The 12,843-nt window shown below is 42.6% G+C and overlaps 1 protein-coding gene across 1 annotated transcript; it reads left to right on the top strand.

The window, feature by feature from the left end:
• Positions 1-1,933: 1,933 nt before the first annotated feature.
• Positions 1,934-11,821, top strand: LOC115766842 (probable 4-coumarate--CoA ligase 3). The gene is made up of 5 exons (XM_030710889.1): positions 1,934-2,778; positions 8,124-8,334; positions 9,180-9,722; positions 9,793-9,907; positions 10,446-11,821. Exons 1-5 carry the CDS (start codon positions 2,503-2,505, stop codon positions 11,086-11,088), a joined length of 1,788 nt encoding a protein of 595 aa, XP_030566749.1. The 5' UTR covers positions 1,934-2,502; the 3' UTR covers positions 11,089-11,821.
• Positions 11,822-12,843: the final 1,022 nt, after the last annotated feature.

Genomic DNA, 12,843 nt, shown 5'->3' with positions numbered 1-12,843 from the left:
CAAGTATTCAAATGTGGCTATTGATAAAACCACGGATCCATTTCCCATAAAGTGCTGCAACTCGCCGCCAGGTGTCGCCTTACGCACAGTCCGCTAAAGTTGAATGCCCTCCGGGCGCAGGTCCAGCCGAAACCCAGGTCCGGTTTTCGGTATCGAATTTCGGTGCGTGTCTCTTTTTTTTTCTTTTTTTTCGGTTTTAATTTCGTTTCTATTTCGTAGGACTTTGGACTGTCCGTAATCCCAGACCAGCGTCTGGTACTATCTAATTTACACTTTCTCGGCTAATCTGAGCTCGCCCATAAACGTAATTATTATAATAACAATCGTAGCCGAGTGATAAGAAGCCTGCAAGTCATGCCCACAAGGCCGAAATGCGCCCGAAAGACAATAGATGGCGATAAAGCTTATCGAGGTAGACCTCGTTGGGGGTGGGCGTGAGTGGGGGTGGGGGGGTGGGGGCGTGGGGGGGGTTGACTATGTAATAGATGCTTGTAATTGTCAATAAACTTGTTGATGTGTGTAAATGAGGGGGCGGGGGCGGGGAGGTGTGTGCTGATAGAGAGGTGACTGCAACTTTTGATGTAGCTTCCGATCCCCCCCCCCCCCCCCTCTTCTTTCCCCTCCAAAATGTGTACATATTTATAGATGAATTCCGGGAATTGGGTTTAGAATGCGAGCAATACGAAGCGTGTTTAGAGTCAGGTAACATAATAGATCAAGCATGCCAAACTTCGACTAATGCCAGAACCAATATATATTGAGCTGATTCCTTTCTAATAAGTTACTCGGAAAGATACAAAACCCAAGATCAGAGAATATATGTGTAAATAGATTCTGTATCTTTTAACTTAGAGTTAGGATACAAAAACATTTAAGGTATCTGTAAAGTCAATATCTATCTAGGCATGCATATATGCATATATATTCAGATGCATGTGCATATATGCTCGTTATTTATAGAAAATTGTCGGAACATATTATATAAATTAATTATAGATCATTTGAAATCTAACAAAGAGATCTGTAAGCATGCATGTTTATCAATTATAACAGATCTGATATATATAATCTTTTCAGTTATAACAGAATCTGTTATAATGTCATATGTTCACGTAAAATTATAACCGTTCCGTTATAGATTATCTTTTCTGTTATAACAGATTCTATGTTTTTAGTATATTCATGCAAAATTATAACAGATTCGATATATTTACATACATGCTTTCTAGTTATAACAGATATGTATGTATTGGAAAATACTCTTTAGTTGTTATACTTATGTGTACATACATATGTGTGTGTGTGTGTATATGTACATATATATATGTGTGTGTGTATGAGCATGTGCATTAGTATATAAAGAAATGTAATCTGGCAATATTTGCAATTAATGTTAAAAAGTATATGCACCTCTTGAGTGCGTTTTATAGGGTATTAAATTGGGTGTGCTTGTGCATATTTTGTTATACACCCGTGTCACATTTGATAAAACGTGTTAACTAGTGACAATTAACAATTAAAATCCGAAGTATGTTTCATGTGTATCAATCGTTAAATTCCAATTGAAGCAGAGCTTAAATTTCACACATGCATATGCACACATGCATATGCACACATGCGCATATCTGCATGCCTGTGTACATGTGCGTGTAAGCATGTGATTTTACTCTTTCAGGAATTTTGATCAACATATGCACACACATGCATGCCTGCCTGTATATATGTACATTTGTATATCGTAAATAGTTGAGTGACAACTCGATTGTGCTTGCACTAGATGCATAAGAGAGAGAGACATGCACACATGCCAATAAAATTACTAATTTTATACACACACACACGCACACACAGACACACGCATTTCTATATGCAGAGACAAATATATGTAAGCATAAAATTGCATCACTGACTTACTGTTACTTTACTGTTACAGATATGCGGCCAGACAAACGGAGAGCGTAAACAGCATGCGCCACTCAAACAGCGACAGCGAGAGCGTGAGAGAGAGAGCGAGACGAGAGCTAGCGGACGAGACTGATCATGCAGCTCCAACACCAGCAACAACAACAAACGCGTAGGCGCAGATGAGCACAGCGTAGAACAAAACAAAAGAGAAACAACAACACACGCCCATTTTGTACGCCAACGCCAACGCGATCTGTTTGTGTGCGTGCGTGTGTGTACACGTTCGCTTGCCAGCGTATTGGTGGGCCCGGCGAGCCGGCAACGTTGCCGCTGCGACGCCAACGGGCAGTCGTGCCTCAGCACTCCAAAGCGACAGACGTGTGTTTAGCAGCCAGCAGTAAGCAGCCAGCAGTTCAGTCAAAACAAAACTCACACCAACAACAAACTACAAGAAACCCAAAGCCCAACTCAAGCCAATTCAAAATCAGCCGTTACATACGCGCGAGAGACTGTGCGGCTCTGACTGTAAGAGAGCCAAAGAGCAACAGAGCGAGCGTGAGCGAGCGTAAGCGAGAGCGATCGATTCCCAGTTAATCAATGAACATGTATCCAGCCCAGATGCTGCGACTGCGCAGCGCCGCGAATGTCTTCGGCGCGGCAGCCGGTCGCAGAATCACAACCAATCGGCGGCAGCGCAACACGGCGAGCGTTGAGCGCGCCCAGAGCATCAACGAACGGGACAAGTTTCTGCACTACAATGCCGAGGACGGCTACTACAAGACCTCGCCCTATGACCCCATCAAGGTGCCCAATGTGCCGTTGCACGAGTATGTTTGGCGCGACTTCAAGAAGTGGGAGAACTCCACAGCAGCGGTGAGTTCATCAAATTCCAGTGTTGTAAAGGCCCCAAAAAAAAAAAAACAACTCTGTTCAAAATTGTTGAAAATAGTAGAAAGAAAAACCTTTTATGGCTTAAATGAAACAAAGGGTTTACTATCCGAAAAACTTCTGTGAAAACCTTTAACTTATTTTTGCCAGTGTTTGGTAAAGCCAAAAAGTGTTGGTTAAGTGAATATTTACATGGTAGACATAAGACTCTTTCCTTCCGTAATGAGATAAAGATACTTTTTAGACCAAGTTTTCAATATGCTATGCCAACTATATTATTTCGAAATTAGATCCGAACTCCAAACTTTTCGAGAGTGAAAACTTTCTCCTTCCTACTTCGAATTTTCTATTTGCTTTTTCAAAAATATATACAAAAATGAAAGATTTGTTTTCCTCGAGAACTCGAACTTGTTTTTATCATCACGATTTCTCTAGGACTTATATAACTGTACCTCAAGTTTCTTACGGCTACCAAATGCTGCCGTTCAAGCTCTATACTTTATATATATAGAAATCAGGTTTTAGATAGAACCCATTGAGGAACCATAAAAACAAATGTATAGCAGCTACTTGAGCTTTGTGTGAAATCTCAACTGATTAGATCGTTCTTCAACTGGAAAACCCTTGGAATTTGTTCGTCTAACAGAGATAATGCAGGCCCCAAAACTCCATAGAATACCCTTACTTTTGTGTTGCAAGCAGCCTTATCGCGTCTATATATATATATACATATATATATACATATATATTCGTATTTTGTTTGTTTATGCCCAGTTTATTGAACCTGAACCTATGCCAATACCTGTGCGTGTGAGTGTACGTCTGACCAACCTGCTGCTCCATATATATATATATATATCTATATATATATATATATGGAGCAGCAGGTTGGTCAGACGTACGCTTCAAATCACGAGTCAAATCACGAGTAGATTCGCAAAAGAAACTTTGGTGTTCAGTTCCGCCGATAACTCACGACATCTTGTGTGTTTAACATATGTATGTGGGTCACGTCTACATATACATATATATATACATATGTAGCTTATCGGCTGACTGATAAGACGACGTGAAATATTCAACAACAAAAAAAAAACAAGCAAAAAGTATAAGGAGAAAAGGAAAGAGAACTTTGCGCAAAATTCTAGATAAGTGCGAATGTGAAATAACGTTGAACATGAAATACAACCACTTTGCTGGGAGGATACTGGGATAATGCCGTGGTAATACTGGCGTAAGTCCCAACCCCACGCCTGGTTCCACTCGAGTGTGAAATGGCATCAAATTGCTGTACATGCCCGATAAGAATGAGAAGTGGAAAGCGGGAATGCGGGAAAGGGTGAAATGGGAACTCATGACGCTTTCCAGCCTCGCTATTAATAAACATGCAAGCGCGACTGTAGTCGACTGCGCCATACTCTGTTCACAGTGCACGAAACGTTGAAATCCGTCGAGACTCTAAAGCTGCAATGCAGTGCCTTTCAAACTGTGACCAGATATATATTCTGGCATACATATATATATGTCCGATAAAAAAGTGTTAACTTTAGTCAAAGCGAATATACATTCATCTTCCGCTTCAACAGCACGAAAAAGTAAACACAATATACTCCTTTTACACTTGCGAACAGAGTATGAGAAATAAATGCAACCGTGAATAAACCAAATGCAAGGCGCAATGGCGACAGCAATAGGCTGTGCATGTGCATGTGTGTGTGTGCATGTGTGAGAGGAAGAGAGCGAGAGAGCGAGAGAGCGGCGCTGCTGATGCTATAAATAGACGCAGCGAACAGCTCTTGGCTTGCATAAGCAACGCCCACGCTCAGCCCAAGCGATCATCTAATCGCCCAAACCCCCCCCCCCCCCCCCCCCCCCCCCCCCCCCCCCCAGCTTACTGCGCTTAAGTAGCCCTAGGTAGACACACGCTGGCCAGACCCCCCTCTCCCGCCTCCCCCTTCCCCGCTCGCCGCAGCAAAGCGCATTTCACTTTTTGCTCGGCAAAATCAAAGTGCAAATGTTGTTCATTGAAATTTATTAGCCTACAGTGGGGCGATATCAAGTTTTGTTTACACTAAATGTGTGTAAGGTTCGTAATCAGCGGCTTGTGCATGCACACACACACACGCACACACACATGCGTACATATGTATATGTATGATTATGATTGACATGTGCTTGAATTAAATGCAATTAAATGCAAGGCACATAGATACCACACACACATGCACACATGCACACATGCACACATGTGTAGACATGTGTAGACTGTAAATTGGCTGCACAGTGGGTGCAAAGTGCGATTTGTGCCAATTGAATTTCGATGTGCGCTGGAAAATAGAAAATCATAATAAACACGAAATGCACAAACGCGCAATTGTTGCGCTATACGATATACCCTATACTATATAGCGCACAGAGTATATACATATGTATATAACTGTGCTATTTTGTCAAGCGACTTGAAACTTTGGAACCACACAGCCATCAATTTGATCACACTTGTTTATGCCGCAGATAATTAAATATACTTATATATATACATATATATACCCTACATTATATGGTATTCTATACCCCTCTAACAACGGGTCGCAAGTTAGGGCTAACTTATCAGCAAACAGTTGCAAAAGTTTTGAGTAAATTATACGACAAAATTCTTGATAATACTAGCTATTAGCTTGACAATCAACTGGCTTGTGCTTTTCTTTTAGTTAGTCTTAATTAGCAGATAGTATTCGAGTATACAAAGTTCATATTCGTGTCTACAACTATATTTTAGTATAGTCTAATTTTAGATGCCTGTTTTTGTTTTATCATTTAAGTGCCCAAGTGAACCCAATGTGGAAGATTAAATAGACTTGCAGAGATACGGCTTGGGTTCTTCCAGTTATCTGGCTGCATGCTAAAGCTACTGATTGCCGAGTTTAACAAAAGATTACTCTGTTTTAGTAGAGCTCTAATTATATTGTAATTCTCTATGATATAGAACTTCGATCTGAGCGACATGCATGTAAAATATATGTAGTTAATGCAGCTGAGCATAGGGTATCGGCTGGTCGACTAGTCCGAATGTTGTTTTCAATTTAAAATGCCAAGTCTTGTTTATTATGACTCCCCCTCCCTCTCTTTATCTTCCTCTCTGTCTCTCTTATGAAGACAAGCCCTTGAGTGAAACGCCAAAGAGCATCAAACTGTTCGAGCGCTGTTCAAATTTTAATATGCTTTTAATTGCCAAATTAGAACTATAAAAACATGCAAAAAAATCAACACACACACACATGTATTTCCAATCATGCACACACACGCATGCCAATTGTGATTGTTCTGCATTTGCGTTTGCTCAAATCAACTCAACTCAGCTCAGCTCATCTCGTTTTATTTGATTTCTTTCTTTTTGCATTTGCCTTTTCTGCTTTTGTTTTTGGTTTTCGTGGGCCTGGCCTCCGCTTGAGCGTGACAGTGGCAGTGGCGTTGCATGAGTGCAAGCGATGCGAAGGGGTGGGTGGAGGCGGGGTGGGGTTATAGTGGGTGAGCGCTCGCGTCACTCGTCGAGTGCCTTTGAAATTTGCTGCTCTGCGTCGTTGAGTCGTTTTGGGCAAACGAAAAAGTCAACAAGCGTCGCGCAAAGCAGCAGCAAGAGACAACGCGCACACACACACCCATGCACACGCACACATGCACAGTGAGCGAGAGAGCGAGAGAGCGTGCGGTAGAGTGCTCTCTGGCTCTCACAGTTCAGTGTTTTGCAGACTTTGTACTTTGCCCCACTGAACTTTGATCAGTGGCCGCGGCGCGGCTCGAGCGGAACACAGAAACGCGTCAAATGCTCGAAATCATTTTTTTGTGCTCTTATTTTTTTGAATTCTTTATTTCGTTTTCTTCTTCTTCTTCTTTTTCTGTTTTTTTGAGGTTTAATTTAGTTGATTTCTTTAAATTCGACATTTTTATGCGCTTGTTTGTCTCTGTCCCACGTTGTGTTTGTTTGTGTTTATTTATAATTCCCAAAACCTATATTAATGCCAATTTTTGCTGCGTAAATAATAATAGCGCAGAATGACCTCCCCCCCCCCCCCCCCCCCCCCCCCCCCCCCCCCCCCCCCCACTCTCCCCGCCTCACTGCCGCCGCTCACTCAAACCCAACCTCATATCTGTCCAGTGAAGAAAACGTGGGCTCAACCTTTAGCTTTAACTTGGCCTTGACTAAGGTCGTTGTGGGTGGAGTAAGGGGGGGGGGGGTGGGGAGGGGTACGCTTTCAATTTGCTGAAACGTCAACATTGAAGGACAACGACCTTCGGTCGATCATATTCATAAAGTTCTCAATTTTCCATACTGGAAACGGGAACGGGAATGGAAATGGGCAAGTGTTTGGAAATCCGAACCGCTGAGAGAAAGAAAACTGGAAAAACTAAAATTACTGCGCATATCCAGACACATAACTAATTGATCTTCATATCATGAGATTCAGTGCATATCTTGAGTACTCACTGCATATCATGAGTACTCACTGCATATCTTGAGTATTCACTGCATGTCTTGGTGCATTGATTGCATATCATGAGTATTCACTACATATCTTGAGTATTCACTGCATATCTTGCGTATTCATTGCATATCTTGCGTATTCATTGCATATCTTGCGTATTCACCGCACATGTTAAGTATTCACTGCATATCTTGAGTACTCACTGCATATTTCGAGTATTCACGATATGTTTTACTATCTGATAAGCACGTTATATGCCTATATAGCGTGTGATATGTCTTATCTACATGCAAATACGTTACTTGGTCTAGTTGTGTTTCCATTGAGGTTCAGGCTAGGTCATGGCCTTAGCTAAGCGCTATTCATTGAGTGAAATGAGTTCGAACCATGACCTATTCTTTGGACTAAGCATTAGAGCTCTGACAAACGATATTGTTTCCCCCTATTTTAATGCTTACATACTTTGAGGAGCCTCACGAAATAGTTGGAACTCAGTGTGAATCTTAATATTTCATTTCGCAGTTCAATTTAGGAATAAACAAATTTCTAAATTATTCAAGTATTTTCTAGTATTTTAATGCTGCAAAGATATGGAAATTATATTCAGAATCATGTCTGGAGTATTCCCTGAGCATTTCCTATTCTCTAACATTGTGATGGAAATCAAGAAAAAAAATCAGTCGCAAAAGGAATTTGCTTGCCTTGATAAGATCCCAATGGAATGCTCTTAAGATATTTGTAAATATCAAATTAAAATGAAATGAAAAGAACTTTAATATATATCTTATGATCGTATCGCATATATAGGCATATCAATAATATTTGTTTCCCTTTCCCTTTATATAGGTCTGCGTGATTACGGATCGTCAATATACCTATGCGCAGCTGCGCGATGCGAGCGCCGCCTTTGCGGTTCGTTTGCAGACCAAGTTCAAGCTCTTCAAGCCCGACGTTCTGGCCATTTGTCTGCCAAACATGCCAGAGTATCCGATTGCAGCTCTGGGCGCCATCGAGGCTGGACTCGCGGTGACCACCATCAATCCCATTTATACGCCAGGTGAGTGAGCTATTGCGGGACTGGACTGCGAACTCGTGTCGCATCAGCTGAATGTCGCACTTGTGATAAGGTGACACAATTAAACGTTAAATCTCGTATAATTAGCTCTTATCACAGCGAGCATTGTTAACTTTATGGGCGAGCGTAGTCCAAGTCGAAAGATCACCGTCAATGATAGCCGACCGCCCAATTATTTGCGAGTGAATGCGGTGCGAGGTTGCGAACTCGAAAAGATGGACGTAGGTTTGCGATAACAAGCTAAGTTTAAGTGCTAACGTTTACGAATAGGACACAAAGCAACTAGGCAAAAGCTGCTTAACAGTTTTAGAGCATGAGCAGAACAGTGTGGGGGGCGTCAAAAGTGTACCCAGGCTAATACTTAAGATTTCCGTTAAAACGTTTACGAATGTGAAGCAAGAGGGAAAGGGAAAGGGATTTTGCAAAAGTTACGAGCAGAAGAGAAATATATTATTAAGCTGAAGCATTTCCCCAAATGCGAAGCTGAGATGTTTGCGAATGTCGCAAAATGAAAAATAACCAAAATTGAGAAACTTTTACGTACATAAAACACACAGCAGAAGCGATAAATTTGAAGAAACGAAGAAAAGCTTCAATAAGGTATACAAAATTGCAAACATAAAATGCGCTCAAAAGAGATTTAGCCTGAAAGTGGATAAAAGGGAATAGCATAGAAGAAGCAGATGCTTTAAAGCTGTAACGTTTACGAATGTCGCACAAAGAAGAATGCGCAAAATGAGCAAGAAAAACCATTCGCGAGACATAACTGAAACCTTCTACTAACCGATCTAATCCCTCGCATCTCTCGAACACCCCACAAATTCCAGATGAAATCGCGCGCCAGCTGACGTTCAGCGATGCCAAGTTCCTGGTGGGCAGTGCCCAGGGCTATGAGACGCTGCGCCAGGCGTGCCAGCTGAGCGGCAAGCAGCTGCCGATTGCGGTGGTGCGCAGCACGGCGGGTGAGGCGCTGCCGGCGGGTGCCATTGATTTCTTCGAGGTGATGAGCACGGAGAATGTGCGCTACGATGAGCTGCGCATTGCAAAGGATGCCAGTCCCGAGGACATGGTCTTTTTGCCCTTCTCCTCGGGCACCACCGGCCTGCCGAAGGGCGTGGTGCTCTCCCACAACAACATCAGCAGCAACTGCGAGCAGGTGCAGGACGCGCTGCCCATTGACTCGCTGCAATTCCAGGACACGCTGCCCGCCGTGCTGCCGTTCTTTCACATTTACGGTCTAACCGTGGTCATGCTCTCCAAGCTGGGCCAGGGCTCCCGACTGGCCACCATGCCCGCCTTCAAGCCTGACGACTTCATCAAGGCCCTGGACACGTACAAGGGCAGCATTCTGAACCTAGTGCCGCCCATTGGTAAGCGGCATACTGTCCGCTCTTGCGCCCATCTGAAACTAACTGAATGGTTCCCCTTTACCCTCGCCAGCGTTGTTCATGATAAACCATCCCAAGCTGACGAAGGATACCGCCGACGCGCTGCGCGTCGTCATGTCTGGCGCTGCGCCCATTGGCCAACACGATGTCGAGCGGTTCATGCAGAAGTAAGTACAGCGCCTGTTAAGCTCTTCTGTTAACTTCCTGGTAACATATGAAGCTAATGTTAACCTTCTAGTTAGCTCCTTCTAACCTCCTAATAAGATGCCGTTATCTATCTGATATGCTTGTGTTAACCTCTTAACAAGCTTCTGGCAACCTCCTGGTAACCTCCGACTAAACTTATGTTATTAGAAGATGCTCTTGCTTACCTACTGCTTTGCTCCTTCTAACCTCCTAATAAGATCCTGTTATCCATCGAATAAATTTATGTTAACCTCCTAACAAACTGCGGGCAACCTCCTGGCAAGGTTAATCCGTGAATATGCTTCTCGAAGTGCTCCTGTTTACCTCCAAATAAACTTATGTTAACCTCAACTTTGCCAACTTGTCGTTTGGTGTTGCCAGCTTGTTATTATAATGTTGCCACCTTATATAATCCGGGTTTGCCGTATTGCACGTATGTTTGGCAGTTGTAGGGCCTCTCTTGGATAGAAATCGTAGCTATTATATGAAAACTAATCTCTTGAACTTTGCTCTCTGTAGATTCCCGAAGACGCGCTTCATGCAGGGCTACGGCATGACGGAGGCCTCGCCCGTTGTCCTGATGACGCCCATGGGCAATACGCGTTATGCCTCGACGGGCGTATTGCCCGGCAGCACGGAGGCGAAGATTGTGCCGCTGGATGGGTCCGACTCGAAGGGCGTGGGAGCGCGCACCACCGGCGAGCTGTGCGTGCGCGGGCCACAGGTGATGTCCGGCTATTTGAACAATCAGGAGGCAAACGATGTGACCTTCTATCCGGGCAAATGGCTGCGCACGGGCGATGTGGCGTTCTACGATGAGGACGGCTACTTTTATATAACCGATCGCATGAAGGAGCTGATCAAGGTGAAGGGCTTCCAGGTGCCGCCCGCCGAGCTGGAGGCGGTGCTGCGCGATCATCCCAAGATCCTGGAGGCCGCTGTCTTTGGCATTCCGCACGAGCTGAACGGCGAGGCGCCGCGCGCCATTGTTGTCCTGCGCGAGAACGAGACGGCGACCGCCGAGGAGATTGCCGCCCATGTGGCGGCCCGTGTGGCCCACTACAAGAAGCTCGAGGGCGGCGTCATCTTTGTCGACGAGGTGCCCAAGAATCCGACGGGCAAAATACTGCGCAAGGATCTCAAACAAAAGTATTCGGACTGAGCCAGAGACAAACTTGTTGCAAATTCCTTTCTTTTTTTTTTTTTTGTTTGTTATAAATGTATTTTTTTTTTTTTTTTTTTATAAATTTTGACTAGTGCTTGGAATCTACGTAGATCAGATAATTTGGAACCCGCCAATGTTGGCAATTGCCGGCAGTCTAGCGGGCCTTGTGAGCATTGCATTTAGACGAGCGGCCCCCAGGGTGGCTGCGACAATAGCGAGTAGCGAGTAGCAAGTAGCGAGTAGCGAGTAACGAGTAGCGAGTAATAGTCACCGGATTGGTCCATAGCTTGTAAGTGTCATAGGGCTATTTAAAGACCTAACTTAGGTTCTTATGCACAGCGTCTCAGGTTTGTGTGTGCCTAAATTGCAACAGAATATATTGTTATACTCGTTCGAAACACTGGACCTGCATAAACTATATATAAATATATATACATGCAAATTGTATCAGTCCCCGCCAGTGCGGACTTAATCGTAAGCTAATGAAATATAAATATATATAAATATATATATATATTTAAATATATATATATATATATTTTTTTTTTTTTTGTTGTTATCCATATATATAGATCGTAAGCTATAGTTACACGTGTATATTTAGTTAAACGCAACGATATTAATATATTTACTCGTAACACTCTATGTATACCATGCACGTCGATATGTATTGTATGTATTTGAGGGTTTTGTAATAAAGATTTTATTGACCAACAACGTTGAGACCACATATTTAACCCATTACAAATGGGTATAGGGTATATTGTATTTGTGCAAAATCCAAATGTACGTAACAGACAGAAGGAAGCATATCCGACCCCATAAAGTATATAGATTCTTGATCAGCATCAATAGCCGAGTCGATCTAGCCATATCCGTCTGTCCGTCCGTCCGTCCATCCATCCGTCCGTCCGTATGTATGTATGAACGCAAGGATCTCAGAACCTATAAGGGCTAGAGAAATTTTAGATGTAGGTGCTCCTAGTTCCCGCGCAGATCGAGTTTGTTTCCGATAATCGATAACTTACTCCGTTTCCAAGCAATCGATAAGAATCGATATCGATATCATATTTTTTGGGCAATTTTGGTAAATAATAATAGCTGGAGTCACCAAACTTGACAAATAGCTTCTAAAATAGAATATGTATATGCATTTGATGTTGGTAGAAGAGAAGGGAGCTCCCGACTAGAACCTCTTGTTTAATATTATGTTCATGCAAATGGATTGGGTATGCAAAGTAAGTATATTGATTTAGATAAAGCTACCTATTTATATGGATTGAATAAATCCAGTGGAGAGAGCTCGATTGGGACAGTACTTCGTTTAGCATAATTTAATGAATCTCACTTGAGATTCCCCAAAAAAGGTGGACTTTGCAAGCGAAACGTTTTTTGGTCAACAACTCATTTCAACCCATCAATTTTTAACTTGTTTGAATGCCATATGATAGTAGGGATTAGTACGCATTCAAAAAGGTATAATATTTTAAAATCAGATTATATTTACCCGAGATTTTCAAAAAAATATTCAAAAAAGTTTTGATTTTCGAACCTACCCCGGGTAATAGCTCCGCGGGGAGATATGACATTCCAAAACGACATAACTCCCGCCGAGTTGATTTTATAAACGAAACGTTTTTTGGTCAACAACTCATTTGAACCCATCAATTTTTAATTTGTTTGAATGCCGTATGATAGTAGGGATTCGTACGAATTCAAAAAGGTTTAATATTTCAAAAACAGGATATATTT

Source organism: Drosophila novamexicana, unplaced genomic scaffold (assembly GCF_003285875.2).
Source record: "Drosophila novamexicana strain 15010-1031.04,08,12 unplaced genomic scaffold, DnovRS2.1 tig00001270-arrow-arrow-pilon, whole genome shotgun sequence".
NCBI classification, from domain to species: domain Eukaryota; kingdom Metazoa; phylum Arthropoda; class Insecta; order Diptera; family Drosophilidae; genus Drosophila; species Drosophila novamexicana.
The sequence above is the reverse complement of the archived record's forward strand: the minus strand, read 5'-3'. Positions and strand labels throughout refer to the sequence as shown.